This window comes from Lethenteron reissneri, chromosome 10 (assembly GCF_015708825.2).
Source record: "Lethenteron reissneri isolate LAM-NWPU_2019-01 chromosome 10, ASM1570882v1, whole genome shotgun sequence".
In the NCBI taxonomy this organism is placed as follows: Eukaryota; Metazoa; Chordata; class Hyperoartia; order Petromyzontiformes; family Petromyzontidae; genus Lethenteron; species Lethenteron reissneri.
Window position 1 is genome coordinate 9,977,797 of NC_083788.1, and position 19,652 is coordinate 9,997,448.

A 19,652-nucleotide genomic window follows, 5' to 3' on the forward strand; every position below is an offset into this window, starting at 1 on the left:
GGCAGGTTTCCTGGCCTCGTTCTTTATTTTACAATCGCAAAAGTTTGACGACGGGAGACGCTCCAACAAAGGCACAGGCTCGCGAGGGGTGAGCAAGGAGGCCATGATGTTGCATAAAATCCAAACCTCCCTCCGGTAAATGTGTCCTATGCGGATGGTACAAAATAGTCTCGGTGTTCACTCCAATAAGAACACCGCTCTTTTGCGATCACCTGCGAAAAAAAATTAAAATCTAAACGTTAACACAAAAAAAATGACCGCACAGAAACAACAAAAAAACCACACAAGCGGACAAACAAGTGCATCAAGAGGGGCCTCCATTGGGTAATCAATTCGACTGTACAAATATGCACATTGCCAATGCATACACACACGCACACTTTAGGCGCCTTTACTTAAACCCCCCACGCATCCTAGCACGCACTGCAAGCATAATGTTGTGTGTGTATATATACGCATATTTATTGAGATAAACATTCTTTTGCGTAAGGATTTTGTTGCCAACTTTGCACAAGAAACGATGCAGATGCGGGCAACGGTATTTGTCAGCTGCCGTGGCGAGTGACATCGGCCAATTTATTTTGGGGTTTTGTATTTTTTATAGAAACAATGTGAAGTGTGTCCTTGGATGGACACGGAATTTCATGGGCACAGCAATACCTACCCACATGTGAATACAAAGGAATGGGTTGGGGTCCTCGGATGCACACCATTTAACGAGTCGCAGAACGAGATGACGTCAATAAGGGCATGTGTAATGTGCCGGGTAAACTGGTTTACCAATTATCGCTGGCTTTTACGGGCAAGTTCTTGGATGACTCTTAAATGATTCTAGATTAGAAGCTCTCGTGACTGCAAGGATTCATACTCTTCTGTTTTTTCGGTAAAGTCACGTAAGTAAAAAATAATAATAAAAATAAATCACCACGTTTAGGAGGCAACACAAGTCTCCGTCTTCAGGTGGGACCGTCACAGCAAAAACTTTTTAAATAATTTTTTTATAAACTTTGATTCTTGATACAGTAAATTTAGCTGTGATGGTCCCACCTGAAGACGGAGACTTGTGTTGCCTCCGAAACGTCGTGATTTATTATATTTGAATTTTTTACCTACGTGACTTTACCGAAAAAGCCTAAGAGTATGGACTCTTAAATGAATTTGCCCGATTTGTATACAGGGAATGTCCGTAATAATAGCAACGCAACTATAAAACTAAATATACTTTCTTAATGGACTACGTTTATGAGAGTTATCGTGACCGCCACCTTACAGACGGACAGGGCGGCTGCATTAGCGCTTTCACATCAACCCGAGAAAACGTAAAAACAATAAACTTTGATTCTTTAATCAAACGGGGACTGAACACAACTTGTTGGGATGGTTCCGCAAGTGTACCGGATGTATCGCTTCTCCCACTGCCACCCCTCCCCCCCAACCTGCTCAGTCTTCCAGCAAGATCGTCTCCTCCTTGACGAGGAATTCAATCGTCTCCTCCTCCCAGTCCTCCATGTTGCTGTCCAGTTGGTCTGTGTCGACCCCTACAACAGCACACAAAGACAAAGATCCCCCCCGTAAAACCTTAACAGACTGTTTGGGACAAGTGCGGTTAGCGCAACAAGAGGGTGGGTCGCCAACACCACGCCTGGGGCCGCCGCCTTTGTCTCCCCAGCGGAGATGTTTACACACCGCACCAGGTATTCATTTTAGGCTGAGTCGACCTAGGAGAGGTCCAGAACCGATTCAGATAATCTTCATTGGTGTTGGCCGCGTGCAGGAATCGAACTCGGGCCGACGGGCTCGTAACGCAGCACGCTAACCGCGCACGCACACACGAACGCCGTGCTTCACCACGACTGAAACCCGCCCGAGTCTATCTTTAGGAAGCCGTGGGGTGGCCAGTCGACCGCAACGCACGCTCACCATCTCGCAGCTCCATGCGCCGTTCCTTCTGGTCCTCGTAGGCCTTCACCACGTCCTCGCGGTACGTCCGGTAGTCTTCCAGCAGCTTCCGCCGCTTCTCAATCAGGTCCTGAGCGACGGGATCGCCAGCGACGGGCGTAGCATGAGAACGTATTCACGATGGCGTGGCTTTTACTGTTAGAGGTGCAGCCCTGCAATTGCTTTCCCATTGCCGCTGCCGGCGCAAGAGTCTTCGCCATCAGAATCTTTATTTATCCTGGAGAAATGCGATGGGCTATGAAGCTTTTTTTTCACAGATGTCCAGTAGTAGGCCAAAGACCCTCTGGAGGGTCTTTGGAAGAATAGGCCAAAGACCCTCTAGAGGGTCTTTGGCCTACTCTTCCACGTTGGAAAAGGCATTTTGATAGCGGTAAGATTACCCATGCTTCACCCCACCGCACGCGACTTGCCGATCGACAGTCGTTTAACCATCTAAACTGCTGGATTAGCACAAGGGTGGGGTGATTTAAGAAACCTGCACCATTGTGGCTTAAAGCTTTCGTGACTGCAGGAATTCATACTCTTGGGTCTTTCGGTAAAGTCACGTAGGCAGGTTCAACGAAGACGACCGCTTTTGTGTTGCGATCGAAACATCGTAGTTTTTTGTTATTTTCTTTGAACCTACCTACGTGACTTTACCGAAAGACCCAAGAATAGGGCACCATTGTTTCAACTGCCAGGGCTGCAGACCAAACCAGCCGCCTCTGAATTGCAATCCTGGTTTGCTCGCCACTGGACCCGGCTTATAATGTAACTTCATTAAACAGCAGTTGGCAACAATATAATAAAAACCGAAACAGTACGTTATGGAAATCGAACGTCAGCTGTGACGATGACTTAGCAAACGACGGGACGCTCTCCTCCTCCATCAGCCTCATTAAATCAGTTTTGTGTAGAACCTCCAGCACTCGTGTCAGGTACGAAGGTGTTTGCATCACGCGAAGACAAAGAGCGTACACGGATGGCTGTAACCAGTCCAGTGCATCGGTTGCATTCACAAGTGGCTAAACTAGGCTTCCTCCCAACGGTAGCCGCTCATCTCAGATGTCAGGGGGAAACGTTACAGGCGTGAGTGCGTATGGGCGTGCGTCGTGCGTATGTGTGCGCGCGTACCTTAGACGCCCTGTACTGCATCATGCGATCCTTCTGCTCAAACATCTTGTGGTATTTCTTGTATTCCTTTTTGACTTCCTGTAACATCGAAGGTTAAAATTAGAGGCAGGATAACGACCATCTCACAATTTTCCTTTAAGTGGCTGCAACTCAAAGAGAACCACGTAAAACAGGACGACCTTCACACAGTACCACTCATGAGCAGCAGAGGGCAGCAACGATCAATGCAGCTCCAGGAATGCGCATGTGAGAAGTCAATTGAGAAAAAAAATGTAATGGGACTACTTTTTGTTATGACCGACAATCCACGTTCATCATGACGCGCGAACGATGCCGACGACGTCGCCAAGCATACTCTCCCCCCCCATCACTTCCCATCCAGTGGCACGACGCGCAACAGCCGAGACTTATAAACTATTACTGGTAGGAACCTCCTGGTTACACCAGCCCACAGGGGATTATTGGGTCTGTCAGTCGTGCAGGGAGGGGAGGGTGGGGAGGGGCTGGGTGGGGAGGGTGGGGCTGGGTGCGGAGGGGAGGGTGGGGAGGGGTTGGGTGGGGAGGGTGGGGAGGGGCTGGGTGGGGGGTGGGAGGGGTGGGGCTTGGTGGGGATGGGCTGGGTGGGGCTGGGTGGGGGGTGGGAGGGGCTGGGTGGGGAGGGGCTGGTCACCCCGTGGTGCCCTTATAAAACTCAACGTTTAACCTACTCACGCCGGCTTGTGCCCGCCCTCACAGTCGGCCATATTTGCGGAATACACCACGCCGCCGTTGACCCTGGCCATTGACCGAGCAACCCAACGTTCCTACCAGCTCCCTCCGCAGGAATGTGTTTTCTTGGGTACCCAATAAGTCGAGTAATCAAATTGATAATTGTTAAAGCAATCAATTACTTCAATAATCGGAGATCCTAGCTCTGCACGTGAACTTGCGCCAGGCTACGTACGCGTTTTTTTTTTTTATATCGGGAGGGATTGCACGAAGCTTTAGTCTTTCTATATGTGGTCAGGGTTAAGGGGGAGAACACAGGTACACCGCAATCGGTTCTTTGGACCGGAGGTTTTGTCGGCAGAGGCCGCCACAGCAGCCGGGCTACATACATGATTTTAGTCGTGAAAAGATTTCGGGAGGGATTGCACGAAGCTTTAGTCTTTCTGGATAAACGTGGCCAGGGTAGGGGGGGGGAGGAGGGACAGGTACCGCAATCTGCTCTTTGGACAGGAGGGTGGCGGGCCGAGGCCGCCACAGCAGCTGGCAGAACCGCTCCAGGCCGTTCTTCTGCAGCAGGCGGCCTTGAAACGTCCACAGCCAGTACGCGTTGTCGACCTGCGGACACGTTCCAAGGTGGCAATGCACAGAAGGCAGAGGTCGCAACCGGGTACCCGATACCCGTACCCTACCCGATACCCGGCTACCCGTACCCTGCCGGGTATAGGTACGGGTACCCTTTTGCAACCCTGGTGCGGCCGGGTACGGGTAGACCGTGAGTCACTGGTGAGTAACCGTTTGTCACTCATTTCCCAACGTCTTGTTTCTTCTCACAATTCAAGTTCCTAGAATCAACCCACCCACGCCTGCAACATGGCTTCATCCCAGAGGTCGCAATCAGGTACCCGATACCCGTACCCTACCCGGCCGGGTACGAGTAGGATACGGGTACGGCCGGGTACGGGTAAAGAATCAAAACCCGTTTGCGACCTCTGACAGAAGGCGGTTTCAGTCAGAGAGGAAGCCGAGGGCGGGGGGGGGAAGAGAATATAGGGGCTGAACGCATCACAGGGAGAACGTGAAGGAACGAAAGACTGAGATTGCAATGAGGAGAGGATTGCGGGAAACCCAATCACGCGTAACGGGAGAATAGAGGGAAGAAGCAGGGAAAATTATCTCGATCTGCGCTTTAAACGCCGGTATCGTTTTTCATCATGAGTTAGCTTTCTGTCAGTTGGGGAGGCCTTTAAATTAAACCTCGAGATTTGTTTCTATTGTACATATTTTTTAGACTTTGATAAATACATAAAAACACAAGGTGAAAAAAATAAATCGCCATATTTTCGTCTATTTGTTGTGTAATACTGACACAGATGCTACAGTCGTGTAATAGTTAGCACACTGGACTTCAAATCCGGAGGTCGCCAGCTTAATCTCCCGGTGCGGGAGTAAAATGGTCACGTTTTGTAATGTCCCTGCCGTTGTTCAGGCAACAATATGAATAGATACACCGCAGTTATTCGATTGTCAAGTCTTGTTTGGTGGAATATCAAGTGTGGTTACTCCCGCCTCTTCCAAGATGTCTAGCCGGCGTGGAAGAGTAGGCCAAAACTTCCTGTGGAGGGGCTCTCGAAGGCACCCTAACCCTCCGTGCAGCGGAGGCCCTTTCGCCAGTGGCGGCATGAGCAATACACATTGCAGGGTAAGCACCTTTAACTCTTTACAGACATCGCCACATAGCTACGGGTTACACTAAAACCATGGCCCGGGACTCCTGCAGGAGTTACGCACGACGTTATTGCTGCTTAACACGTAGGCTTTCGCGACCAATATTATTCATAATCAACGTTTTTGGGTTTAGATCGCGTTATTTATAAATGTGTCGTAACCCTCCACCACCCGACACGGCCAATCAGTAAAAAAGTGTCACTTTGACAAAAGACAAATAGTTCACTGCTTTAGCCCACCGGTGTGTTGAAGCGTGAAACCACAACATTTACAATTTGAGTACGACGTTTCGCTGCTAATTGCATCCAGCATCATCGGGCAATTCGCCAGAATGGTGAGGCTCTCCTCTGGCTCCCGTTCTTATATAGAGCAGCAGCAGCAGGGTGACGTCATCATTAATTGCAGCTGCTGCTGCTGCTGGTCAATGGGAGGGGAGTGCGGGCCGCACACCTTGTGGCTCCACCACGACACGGAGGTGATGATGTAACGCCCCGACGGGTCCCACTCCACGTCGGAAGCCATGAAGTGCTCCGCCACGTTCATCACCGTGCAGTCCGACGAGTCTACGAAGGCCAGCGCGCCGTTCATGCTGCGCCCCCACACACACACACACGTCACAAAACGGCACCTCCGATTGGCACGGTTGGCTACGTACGGCGCGCGAAAGACGTTCGACATACGTACATACACACGCGCTACACTGGGGCATGAGTTTCCCCATTGAATTTTTTTGGTGAACTTTACACGTTCATTTATTTTTTGAGAAAATTTTGGACTTCATGTTCGTATATTTTTGGGTTTGTTTTTAATTGTAATAACTTAAATTTGTAAATGCACCTTATTGATCAGCTCCATTTTTATTATGAATAGTTTTTTTTTATATTAACAGTTTCCACAATATAAAAATTGCTTTAAGCAAAACGCCATCACGTAATTGCACTTTAACAATTGATCCTAAACAAAAACATGATTTCAGGTCATCTTACATTTCTTAATTAGGTCCGAATATTGCATTTTTGTGATAAATCCAAAAATCAGGAGCAGTGAATACCGCGTAAAAGCAGTGCTACCAGGTAGCCACCGAATTTGTTCTCAAAGAGCTTGGCAAACGGTACTCAAGTGAAACCCAACGAGCCATGGCCAGACACAACAACACCCTCTCACCTGCGCAGCCCAGCAAGAACCACAAACTGGCCTTGGGGGCTCCAGTAAATGCTGTTGGCCTGTTGCTTGTCCAGCGTCTCTGTGGGCAGCACACGGCAAAATCACAATTGGGGGCTTTGCTCATGCTGCACATTTTCCCCTTGGTGCACACCGACCACAGTTTTTTGTAAAAAAATCATCCAGATCGAGGTGGGACCACTCGAAACACATGGGGAGATTTGTACAGCATGACCGCAGAAGCCTTACACAGTGTATTTCTTTTAATGTTCCCTTCACCATAATCAAAATGTTTAGGTCACGTAATTTTGGCTCGGTGGTTCACGTGCCAACCACTTTGTTTAGTTCTGGTGGGCAAGCTGGCGATACTCACTGACGAGGTCGATCTTTCCGTTGTTCTTCACGTTGTAGAAGGAGACGCAGATGCGAGGGCTCTCTCCGTGCAGTACGGCAAACTTGCTGCCATTCGGCTCCCACGCAAACGCTCCGATCACCTCTGCTCAGACCCGGTGCCGCAACGGGAAAAAGGGATACACACACACAGATGTCAATATCAACTCAGACCACACATCATTTGCCTGGTTAGGTTTTACATGATATCACTTTGACAGACACTTTTTGTTTAGTTGTTGCAGTAATTCCGTCCCCAATTTGATCCTTGAGTATGTCCCCTCATTTTGATATATTTTTTTATACATGTCTTGATTTTATAAATAGGACTACCTTCGTTTAATATACACTGTAAAATATTGTGATGCCCTCTTTAGTGGGGGCGAATTTTGACTCGAAAAATTCTTTGAATGAATGACTATAGGCATTAAGAGATAAAAAAACCCATTAGAATCTCTCGCACAGCAATGCCACCCTTCATACTGAAGAATGACCTACAGAAGCAAGATACCGGAGAGCTCGCTCTGTCTGAGACCCCGTCAAGTGACCTATGGTCCACAGACACCGAAGAGTAGCAATTTCCACTCGTTCTTGTATGAGAGCGAGGCCAATTGAATGACAGTAAAAACCGGTATAATTAATCCAAATTAAGTGCAGAACCAATGTTTTTTGTGCAGTTTAACACGTAGGCTTTCGCGACCAATATTAATCATAATTAACGTTTTAGGGTGAGATCGCGTTATTTATTAATGTGTCGTAAACCTCCACCACCCGACACGGCCAATCAGCAAAAAAGTGTCACGTTGACAAAGGACAAATAGTTCACTACTTAAGCTCATCGGTGTGTTGAAGAGTGAAACCACAACATTTACAATTTTTGATTACGACGTTTCGCTGGTAATTGCATCCAGCATCATCGGGCAATTCACCATTCTGGCAATAACGTGATCTCACCATTCTGGCGAAATGCCCGATGATGCTGGATGCAATTACCAGCGAAATGTCGTACTAAAAAAAAATTGTAAATGTTGCGGTTTCACTCTTCAACACACCAGTGTGCTAAAGTAGTGAACGATTTGTCTTTTGTCAACGTGACACTTTTTGCTGATTGGCCGTGTCGGGTGGTGGAGGGTTACGACACAACATTTATAAATAACGCGATCTCACCCTAAAACGTTTATTATGAGTTTCTTGTGCAGTCAGTGGATGGCTGATATCATCGACTCGCCAAATCATTCTATTCACAGGTGGCTGCCTGAACTGGAACGTAGGACCCTCAGCGATGCCAAAGCGGCACTCCGACCTCTCAGCCACACGGCTAACTCCATGGACGATGCTCTGAGCAGTCGCCTACAAATGCCATCATCGGGACCGTACCTTTGAGTTCCACTACGTCCACGGGAACCTGTTTTTCCCGCATGCGGAAAATCTCAAAGTTCGTCACAGCGCCCTGCAATCAAAATTCATACCAGAGCACCTTAGTCTCAATGCGCGTTGTCAATAAATTTACCTTTTAATAACAATGCCCTTGTATTTATCCAGCGCTATCAAAGTGCTTAGCCTGTGCCCGTGCAACATTGGGTGCTCGCGAATGTTGCCGTTGAACATTAAATTACGGTACGGTAAACTTGAGTAACCCAGCAAGGGTTCGTGGACCACGCGAATGTGTGAAACTTCCACACCTACTGGAGTGACGTGGCCAGGGAATGAAAATACAAAAACAGGGTTTACGAACCCACGTGTGTGAACTGTTGTATCCTCTCATAGATGTAGGTTTTCTCTGGGCGTTACAATGTCTCCGCACATGCTAAACAGCGCCTTAATAAAAACAAATCAGCCAAACATCTCGACCAAGAACCTTCCTAAAAAAGGAATCCCGAGACTCAAATGAGGCTCTCCTGGATCTTATGATACGGCCGCAGCGCAGCGTTTAGCGCACACACTTTGCTATGAACCCAACAACAGTTTGAATGGCAACTCCAATGAGCACGGTTGGCTATGTACTGTGCGAAAGACGTTCAACGATAAAAGCAACCATCACAGGGGACGCTTCCCGACTCGGTGTCAACAACATTCTCCGGCCACGCACATCGCACGCGCCACGTTGTCGGCGGCGACAGCTCGTACCTGCAGGCCGCGCGGCGTGCGGTCCACCTTGACGCACATGAAGTCACCGGCGCGCTGCCAGTGCAGCTTGCAGTCGACCACGTTGAAGAGGTTGCGCACGCGCATCTCCAGCCGCGACGGGATCGCCATGAGCGTGACGCGCGCGGGGATGTCCTTGTCCTCGGGGACCCAGAAAGCCAGAACGTCGTCCGCCGGCGACCACGAAAATTCCCTGCGACAAGCAGCGACGTCGACAATCACACCGTTATTTTAACGTGAAATTTGTAAAAACGATCAATTTTTGATGTGTTTCAGAGGCTTCTTAACACTATTAAACTACTATTAAAAAGAACCTATGTCTCGAGTTTCTCGGCTGGTTGCGGGCTGAGCTTCTTTCCCACGGCTACAATAACTCCATTGGTAGTGGCTGCCACCGAAACGAGCACCTCCGATTAGCACAGCTGGCTACGTACAGTGTGAAAGTTCAACAGACGTACGTAATTTTTGGTGAAACGGCGGAACAAGTTCTCAAGACGTAGATAGCGACAATGAGGAGGTGGGAGTAAGGAATACAGATGACAAGCACGGTTCATTCAGATACATTCAACATTCGCTTGGAAGTGTGTGTGCGCCGTGCGGCTAATTCACAGAAAGTTGGCAGAGTTGGGAACACGGTTGGTACATCTACCAGTCATCTCAGCCAGTGGACCCATGGCACCTGCGTCTGTTCTGTGACATCCTGCCAGCGGGCTTTTGACACTTCGCGTGGCCTCAAAGCGCACCTCGCATGGAACAAGTGACGTGGTGAAGCTTAGTGGCAAACGGCGGTTGCTGTTGCTGTGAGAAGGGAGTTATGCATCTCCATGTGCTGCGTACACAGTTTACCTTATGCCAGTGATTTTGATGCTCTTCTTGTCGAGCAACCCCATTGACTGCAGAGGCAAGAACACCGTAACATTACAAAACAATCCTTGTAAATGACACCAAATTAACATTGGCAAAAAATACGCAGGAATTGTGGGGGGGGGGGGGGGGGGTGGCGGCTTAATGCCACAAATCTCACCGGGGTTTCGTACACGCTTAGTGTATCTTGAGTCATTCTGGCAAAGAACTTCCCATCTGGATTCCACCTGCACACCCGAGACGGCACGAAGGCATTAGGGTTTTATTGACGGTGGAACGTTGCTCCCAATGAAAACGCATAACGCGCGACGCAGCTCTAAGAAATGTGAAAATAAAACATTTTAAACGTTGCGTTATTAACACAACACGTCGCGTAATATATTTGCATTTCTCAACGGCGTTAAGAATCACGGACACAATTTTAATGCCCTATTAACTCGACTTTGGATGCTGCCGTCATGGAACAGTTAACACACTCGGCCTTGCACTCCAGAGGACTCTGGTTTAATCTCCCCGTGCAGCAGTTGACACAATGAGAAAGTCTCTTGAATCCCTCCGCCTGTGCACCAAGTAGCCAGCATGGAAGATTAGGCCAACTACCCTTGAGCGAGGCTCTTTAGAGTTAGCCTGGATATAGGTCCTTCTGCCAGCAGTGGCGTGAGCAAATCGCAGGGCTGCGCCTTTGCCTTTTCACCTCTATCTAATTCTACGACATGTACCTTGTTCGGCTCCCCATCAGCCTCATTAAATCAGTTTTGTTTGTAACCTCCAGCAGTTATGTCAGGCACAAAGGTGTTTGCATCACATGGGGAGCAAGCTCGATGAAACGACACAGTTTCATTTAAAAAAAAGACAGTTTCAGTTTCCAATAAATCTTGAACACCACACGTTCCGATAATTAGATGTAACATTTTTCTGCGTTTCACTTCCACGGTCTGGGCACACGCCGGCAGAAGGAGCGGTGCACCCGCACTCACTTGAAGATGGGCCAGTGGGTGGAGCTCTCGCAGTGGAACCCTCGCCGCTTGTTGCCCGTGAGCACGTCCCACACGATGATGGCCTGCGGGTCCTCGCGCGTGTCTATCACGGGGCTGAACGACACCATGTACCTGGCACAACGAACACACAAATATACTCTTAGTTCTTTCGGTAAAGTTACGTAAGTAAAAAAATGAAATTCAAATTCATAAAAATAAAAACAATAAAATCACGACGTTTCGGAGGCAACACAAGCTTCCATCTTCAGGTGAAACTGTCACAGCAAAATATCTGTACAAACAAATACACGTGTGACGCGTGCTCAGCGCAACGCATGCCACGTGCGCGAGGGGGCTTTATTGGCATAACACGTGTAACAAGGCATGCTCGGCACAACACGTGCCACGATCGTAAGGCATGCCGAGCACTGGCCCTTAAGTCGCGCTCGCTAATAGCACCCACTCCAACAGCCCATAGGGCTTAACGGGGTGTGGGGGGGGGGGCATTGTCTTTGTGCTTGTGTGTGTCTTACCTGTGAGCGCTGCGCTACAAAACCGATGGCTCGAGTTCGATTCTCACTCACAGCCAACACCTGTGACAATTATCTGAACCGGTCCTGGGCCTCCCCTAGGTTGACTCGGCCTCAAATAAGTAGCTGGTGTGGTGGGACAACATCGCTGCGAGGGAGACAAAAGCGGCCGGGGGTGGGTGCTGGCCGGCCACCCCCTCGTGTGCCGTGTCGGCCTTCATAGGTGTTACTCGCGAACAGCACTTGCCCCAAAAAGTCTGTTAAAGCTATAAGGGGGGTGGGAGGGGGTTCTTCGCCTTTGTGGACGCGTGCTCACCGCTCGCACGGAGAGAAGTCAATGAGCTGCACGCCCTGGTGCGAGAAACGCTGGATCTGCGTGAAGCGCTCGCCGCCCCACAGGGCGATGCCGCGCTGGTGGAACGTGGCCAGGTAGGTGCCCTTGGGGGACCAGCGCACGATTGTTTCCGTCCACCGCTGGGAAAAAAGACACGGGTGCACGGGCCACCCTGCCCGTCAGCTGCTGGGCAGCGCAACAGCAACAGAGGCTCACAACACAGGTCGAACAAATTGTCTCATTCCATCCCTGGGACGCTGCCGCCGTGTAACGTTCGCACAACGGCCTTGCAAATCGAGTGTTCACCAGTTTGATCTTCCGGGGCGGCAATGACAAAGTATCGTAAAATCCTCCCCAAACCTCCCCCACCCCCGCCTGTCCACCCACAGCTGGGCAATCGGCAGTGTCAGGCGCTGCGAGGATAATGGTTAAGCCCACATATTCCAAACGACTGGCCAGCAGGAAGAGAAGACCAAATAGACTCTAGAGGCTCTTCATAACTACCTCTCATGGAGGGCCTTCTGCCACCAGTGGCGTGATCAAGCAATATCAGGTCTGTACCTTTTCTTTTTAAATTCAACATTATTCCATCTCTTCCTCGTTTTGCTCCCCATCAGCCTCATTAAATCAGTTTTGTTTGTAACCTCCATTAGTTATGTCAGGCACAAAGGTGTTTGCATCACATGGGGAGCGAGCTTGCAAAAAATTACACTTTAGCAGATTCTCCTAAAATATACAGCGACCTTACATTATAACTGGTGCTTTGGTGCTCAGTAACTATAGCATTGCTGCACAGGCATGCATGGAGAGAACGCATGCTTTGAATATTACCAAGACAGGAGAACATGTATCGGGGAACAGAATTCAAAAACGTCATTAACTGTTAAGAAAAGTGGATTAGGGCAGGGCACGTTGCTTAACATAAATGGTCGGTGGTCAAACCTGACACTGGAGAGGCTGCCAAAGGAGTATAACTGCCAGAGAACAACCATCAAGGGTTATTGCAGCAAGATACTGAGAGATTGGCGGCTTGAATCAAGCAGTGGATAGATCATGGTTGATGACGATCATGAAACGTAGGGCACTTTAAGAGCCAATATAAATGTCTCACGTGCCTCTGACGGCAGCGTTCCAGGTAAAAGTTTACCTCCACGCCCTTAACAGATCGTACGAGATGGGAGACATCCGTAGGCTTGAACCGATCAGTGGATAATGTCACGGTTGTTGATAACGATGAATACGGTGCACCTTGAAATCCAGCGTAAACATGTCTCGTGCGTGTTCTTGACAACCAGGGTTATCCCAAGGTCCCAATTTCAACCGCGTGTCGTGACGGACGCCCGAACGAGACCTGGGCTCACCGCTCTCTCCTCGACGATCTGCGACTCCGTCACGTCGTTCAGGAAGATGGCCACCTTCTCGCCGCTGTCGTAGATGACGCTGAACTGGTCCCGGCAGTCCGGCTCCTCCAGCCAGTACCTCATGTTGCCCTGCGAGTTGCATAACAGCGGTCACTCGAGTTGCAGCACTGAACGGCACCGTGGTGATCACTCAACCGTCCCGACTCAACACCCCTCGCGCACTGGTGTTTGAATTTAGGGTTAAAACAATTTGAGACGTTAAGAGATTATTTCAGATATTTTATTCATATTTCCATATACTACACTTGAATAACCCGTTATTATTTGCAGTAAATGTAATAATTTAACTAAAGATATCATTCAATTGTAAACAAATACATCTAAAATATTTTGCATATGAAATGGCTGCCTGCAAAAGATGGACAGGCCACTGAAAATTAACTTTCAATAAAAGTAGTTTATTATTGGGTTGTAATTAATCGCAAATAAACAACACTCGGAAATGATCATATCCAGTTTCTTGGACCCTCTTTAATAACCTTGCCTCAAATAGGTTATTTAAATAGCCATTTGGCAAGAATACTACTAACACATTCCTGCGGAGGGAGCTGGTAGGAACGTTGGGTTGCTCGGTCAATGACCAGGGTCAACGGCGACGTGGTGTATTCCGCAAATATGCCCGACTGTGAGGGCGGGCACAAGCCGGCGTGAGTAGGTTAAACGTTGAGTTTTATAAGGGCACCACGGGGTGACCAGCCCCTCCCCACCCAGCCCCACCCCTTCCACCCCCCACCCAGCCCCTCCCCTCCCCACCCAGCCCCTCCCTCCCCACCCAGCCCCTCCCTGCACGACGGACACAATAATCCTCTGTGGGCTGGTGTAACCAGGAGGTTCCTAACAGTAAAATGTATTCATATTTAGTTAAGACATGGCACTCACATGGTCTTTGAATTCTTGCTTCTCAGGTGGCTCCCATTCATCAGAAATGTTCATGTACCTGTTGAGAAACACACAAAAATACCTTTATCCACATCCATGACCAGAACAAATAAAGGATATTACTTTTAAAAATGGTATTAAAATAATGTGAGTTAAGAATATGACTGAAGCCAGACAGTATTAACTGTAACGTCACGTGTAGTTATCCAAAGCTCTATTACAATCAGAAATAATATACGTTACACAGACAGACTTAGGGCTAGCCTTGGAGTAACAGAGAAAGAGAGGCACAGTTAAGGACTAGAGTTAGGCCTGTATGCTTAGTCACGGCTCAGTTCAGGCTTAGCTCTGATTTAATTGAGCCGGCTCACAGCCAACCTTAACCTAATGGTCTAAGTGAGGGGGTCAGCAACAAATATAACAGGAGCCATTTTTTCCCGAATTCAGTAAAAAAAAAAAACTCAATAATTGAAGAGCCACAATGCATGTGAATAACGTCACGGAGCCGCAGGTTGACCAACCCCTGGTCTAAGCCATGCACAACCATGCTCAGGATTTCCACATGCCAAGGCTGAGCTAAGCCATGGCCAAGCCGCTCATGCGTCTACGAAAGCAACCGTGCGGCTCGTGCCTAAACTGAGCTGTGTTGAGGCCAAACCAGAGCCGAGCCATAACTAAGAATACAGGGCCTTAGAAACTGACTTGAGGATAATAATCATTCCTTGACAACCTTTGACAAACAGTTTCAATGTGATTATACCCGAGGTCAAGGTGAAAATCCAGGTAAAATTCTGCCAGTGTGCAAGGCAAAAGCTGTGCTCACTTGTCAAAATCGGTGAAGAGGTTGACCCGGAAGGTGTGTTGCTTGTCCAGCTTGTATCCATCGGCACCCTTGACGGCCTCCTGGGCAGATGATGGCTTAGAGTACTCCAGGAAGATATACCTGAAATAAGAGCAGCACAATTGTTAAAAAATGTTTTTACTCCGATGACAAAAGAGGCGGTATTTTTACTGCAATGCATTTCAGTACACATTGCATATCTGACTTTCACGTACTTGCCCTGACCGCCTAGACCCAGTGCAGTATTAGTGCGTGGAGTCAATAACGAAAATGTCCTATACACTTTCACATATCTGAACTCTTCACATATCTGCCTATATCCGCGTCTCCAAGGGGTTAAGACATATCGACGTTGTCCTTTTTTTAGCTTTACTTTTCACAGTGTTCATGCACATATTCGCGAGAGACGCAGGGCTCACCCTTTGGTCTTGCCATCGCCCTCGGGGAAGAAGTCGCTGACGATCTCGCCGAATTTCGCAAAGATCTTCTTGATGACGTTCCTGAGCTTGTCAAGCCGCTCCGGCCCAACCTGCGGCACGTTGTCGACCACGACGACATTGTCGATGCCGTCGGCCTCCTTTGGCCGATCTCGAATTATGTCGCCCAGCAATTCTACGGGGATATGAGAATTGGGCAGGCGCTCCTCATTAGCTGTCCGACTCACAGTGTTAACCATTTCCCAAAAACATCATAGGAGCAGATGAAGACGAACTTCAGGGTTTATTGGGGCTCGATTTTGGGATTTTTCAGATTTTTAAAAACATTAGGAACACATCCCTAGCACGAGGTTGTGCAGTGGCTCTAATCTTCATTATGTACACCACGTAGTACAGCAACCAAATGACAACACAAAAGCACAGCAGTCAAATGACAACCCAAAAAACCTATATTATGTATAAACGAAAACCTGTTTGTGCATGGTGGTCAATCCATCCAAGCATTATCCAGGCTCAATCCTGCTCAGCTTCTGAGACCTCATGAGATTAATTGGATCCCAGGTGATTTGGTCATTTGCAAAATCATCATCATATTTCCCAAATTCTTAAATAGAAATGCGCTCCTGTTTTGTCACGCGTTTCTAAAAGCTACTTCCTAACCCGCAGCTAATAATATTTATTTTATTCAGAGAAAATATTATATCTGGATAGTCGTTTGAGATGGAAAATCCCATATGCAAGGGTGTGCACAGATTGACCAAACACAATTTTCCGCTACGCCCATTATTATTGAACTAGGAAATGAGAAAATTGTCACATGAATGGAGAGGCAGACAAAGCGGTGACACCCACAAGGGAGTAACCAGAGGACATCGAGCCACCAAACCGAGGAAACTTCTGGACATGACATGAATTTCTGGCTCTAATAGCGCTGCAGTGGAAGAGCTGCAGCTCCCGTTTATAACCAGGCAAACAACTCCCATTGAGACTAAATATCTTGTTGCAAGGCACGGATGGATATCCGTTCATTTCGCAGTCTCTCAGTCACCACGTTGTGCACTGTCTTTTTGTGTTCTCGTGCCAATGGTGGAATTTCGACATTTCTACGGCAGCAGCCAGTCTATGATCAGATATCGACCAAATGATAAGTGAATCAAATGAATAATTTGCACTACAACACCGGCACACAATGGCAAGCAGAACGTAAGAAAATAATCAGCATCCCTTATAGCCGGAGGATACAGCGTGGCTGCTGGTAAAAGTGGCGCATGAATGAACACGAATTACGGGCTCACGTTGGATTATGGGTAGTGCATATTTTTTTTTTACAAAAGCTAAATAAACACACACTGTAACCCCAAAAGCCCATGGGCTTTCTGAACCAATGCCTTTTGAAAAATATAATTCTCAGCACAGGGTGATGGCGTAAAATGCAAAAAAACAAATTACGTCCAATTTTGTTGTGCTGTATTACTCTGATCCCATGTGGGGTAGAGGCCCCCTCTTACTTATACGAGGCCATACCATACCGTTATGTGGAAATCAGTGAATGGTTAAAAGGCAGCTGCAAAACACTGGTTCATTCATAAATGCCGACTGGCTGGCTGACAGATGGACAAACCCGTGTCTTTTACACCTTTTCACGCAGTTAAAGAGGCCTTCGTCTGTTGTTAATTTTTTCATACAACCAAATCAGCCTGAACAAGCGCGGCCCTTCTCAGGCCACGGAAAATTGAGCAAACGTTGAGCCAAAATGACGATGGTGTGTGCCCGTAATAAATTGGTGCCAATTGTGCACAAAACAGGTTGCGATGGGGCCTGGGGGGGGTGACACAAACATTGTAAGGCTGCATTATGGCAGTGCAGAAACAATCTGTTCTGTAACATGCGCTAGCCATCTCTTGTGATTCCAGCGTTCACCAACCCCACACGGACCTGCGTGGTGGTGGTGGTGAATTTTGGTGAAATAACTTTCACAACTCACAGGGAGGGAAATGGAGCCTGGGTGCAATCACGTGCCGAGTTACCCTCCCCCCCCCCTGTACAACGCGGGGTTTCCTCCCATAGATAACTAATTCACAGTAACAAATGCAGTTAAACTAATTGATGGCTTTGGCAAACTAAATAGCCCCCCCGCCCCCCCAGGGCCAAACCTGAGTTCGATTCCCACCCTTGGCGAGTGATGTTACTGTGATTCTGAATCGGTTTTCGACTCAATTTGCCTAATTCAGGGGTCGGCAACCTACGGCTCCGGAGCCGCATGCGGCTCTTTACGGGCTGCTTCTTGACGATGAGTACAGGTACTCAGATGCATTGCGGCTCTTGAAATACTGAATTTTGTACCGAATTGGAAAGAAATGGCTCTTCTTGTTATTTTGGTTGCCGACCCCTGGCCTAATTAAAGAAAGCCAGCAACGACCCAACAGATGGTGGTGAATTTCGATTTAAAGCTTTCGTGACTGCAGGGATTCATCTTCTTGGTTCTTTCGGTAAAGTCACGTGACTTTACCGAAAGAACCAAGAAGATGGTGGTGAATCTAGATTTGAATCTAGAATCTAATCTAGATGGGGGTGAAGTATGGTCAAACTGCGTGTAAATCCGAGCAGTGAACTTGACAAAAAGGGGCATCAAGAAACGCACGCGAACACCCCCATGCGAGACCACCGCGAAATGAACAAGAGTCGTGAAACCGCGAAGCTTTCCCAGGAATTAAGGGAAAAAAATCATCTCCTGCCATTTAAACACAGTTAGTTGGTCTAGGCCCTAATTAAAAGCCTTATCAAGACAAAATGTAACTTTTTCTTTACTCACAAGATTGGGTCGTTTCTTCACAGAGCACAGCGCTCTGCGATGAAGAGCCCCTTCGCCCGAAACGTCGACCATTATCTTTTGTTTTAGACCGTGTGTTGTTGTTAGAACGCGTTATTGTTGCTAGAACGTGTTATTGTTAGAACGTTCACTTTCTTTACTGACGCGCGTGCTTGTTGCAACCACCGCCCATCGCAGCACCGCGCGCCTACACACACACATCTATATGAACATATACAGTATTTCACGAGAGACTATACGTTTTAATTGAGGCCTGGCGCGTCCAAAGGATCGTTCAACGTGGGCCCCCCCCCTGCCCGATGCACCGGCACGGAGGCCTACGGATTGCAGCACACAACACGTGGCGACGGCGGCGGCGTCTGGGCACCGCGCCCAACACACCGTGGGTCCCTCACCGCTGTCGGAAATGTCGTCCACGAAGTCCTCGGAGTCGCTGAAGTTCTCCTCGTCCTCGTCCCCGCTCCTGGCGCCCTGCGGCTCGAGGGCGTCGTTCATTTTGCCCGACGGCAGCCAGTCGTCTTCCAGGCCGTCATCCGCCATTACGCGCTCAGAGTGAGAGAGAGAAAGAGGGGGAGAGGGGCGGGGTCGTGACGTCACGCGGATGACGTCACGCGGATGACGTCACAAACGCGGCTGCTATCGACGGCCATGTTGCTAAGGGAAGAGAGATTTTTTTTGGGGTCTTTTGGGCCCATCTTCTTGGATGGAGCCAAAATAAAGTCTTTTGGGTCGTCCATAAATGACGTCACGCGATTTTAGACGATTTTTGAGCCCCCCCTCTCCCCCCTTCGTCACGCGGCGTTGCAAAAATCAGACCCCCCCCCCCTCAAATATGACGTCACAAAGCTTTGCCCCCCCCCCCCAAATAAAACATGCTTCAAATCCCTTTTAAACTGGTACAATAAAGGTGTCAGTTTTGTACCATCTTCTTGGTTCTTTCGGTAAAGTCACGTAGAAGGGAAGTAATAAAATAATAAAAACAAAACATAATAAAATAAAATCATTCTCACGACGTTTCGGCTACAACGCAAGCAGCCGTCTTCAGGTGAAGAATGAAGAATTGTTTTATTTTTATTATTTTATTATTTCCCTTCTACGTGACTTTAACGAAAGAACCAAGAAGATGAATCCCTGCAGTCACGAAAGCTTTAAATCGAAGTTTTGTACCAGTTTAAAAGGGTAAAAACCTACTACTATGCTTCAAATCGCTTTAAACTATTGTCATTGTAGTGCGTATTTAATGAGGCGCTGCACTCTGAACGTTGTAGGAGAAAACATTTATTAAAAAGTCTATTTAATTAAGTAGAACGTGTTGTCTATACTTATTTAAAATTGCTC

General features: G+C 48.1%; 1 protein-coding gene and 2 non-coding genes across 3 annotated transcripts; all 3 read right to left on the reverse strand.

The window, feature by feature from the left end:
- Positions 1 to 2: 2 nt before the first annotated feature.
- EIF3B (eukaryotic translation initiation factor 3 subunit B) lies at positions 3 to 18,882 on the reverse strand. Its single transcript, XM_061548921.1, has 19 exons — positions 18,710 to 18,882; positions 15,467 to 15,659; positions 15,030 to 15,149; positions 14,207 to 14,264; positions 13,268 to 13,396; positions 11,889 to 12,046; positions 11,043 to 11,174; positions 10,226 to 10,292; positions 10,048 to 10,094; positions 9,184 to 9,394; positions 8,434 to 8,506; positions 7,040 to 7,162; positions 6,670 to 6,748; positions 5,956 to 6,094; positions 4,270 to 4,395; positions 3,073 to 3,150; positions 1,921 to 2,029; positions 1,437 to 1,538; positions 3 to 212 (listed from the first exon to the last, which is right to left on the reverse strand). Exons 1-18 carry the CDS (start codon positions 18,852 to 18,854, stop codon positions 1,441 to 1,443), a joined length of 2,085 nt encoding a protein of 694 aa, XP_061404905.1. The 5' UTR covers positions 18,855 to 18,882; the 3' UTR covers positions 3 to 212; positions 1,437 to 1,440.
- Positions 10,798 to 10,875, reverse strand: LOC133341046 (small nucleolar RNA SNORD57). The gene has a single exon (XR_009754968.1). It is a non-coding gene; the product is annotated as a small nucleolar RNA SNORD57 (small nucleolar RNA).
- On the reverse strand, positions 12,517 to 12,594 carry LOC133341045 (small nucleolar RNA SNORD57). Its single transcript, XR_009754967.1, has one exon. It is a non-coding gene; the product is annotated as a small nucleolar RNA SNORD57 (small nucleolar RNA).
- Positions 18,883 to 19,652: the final 770 nt, after the last annotated feature.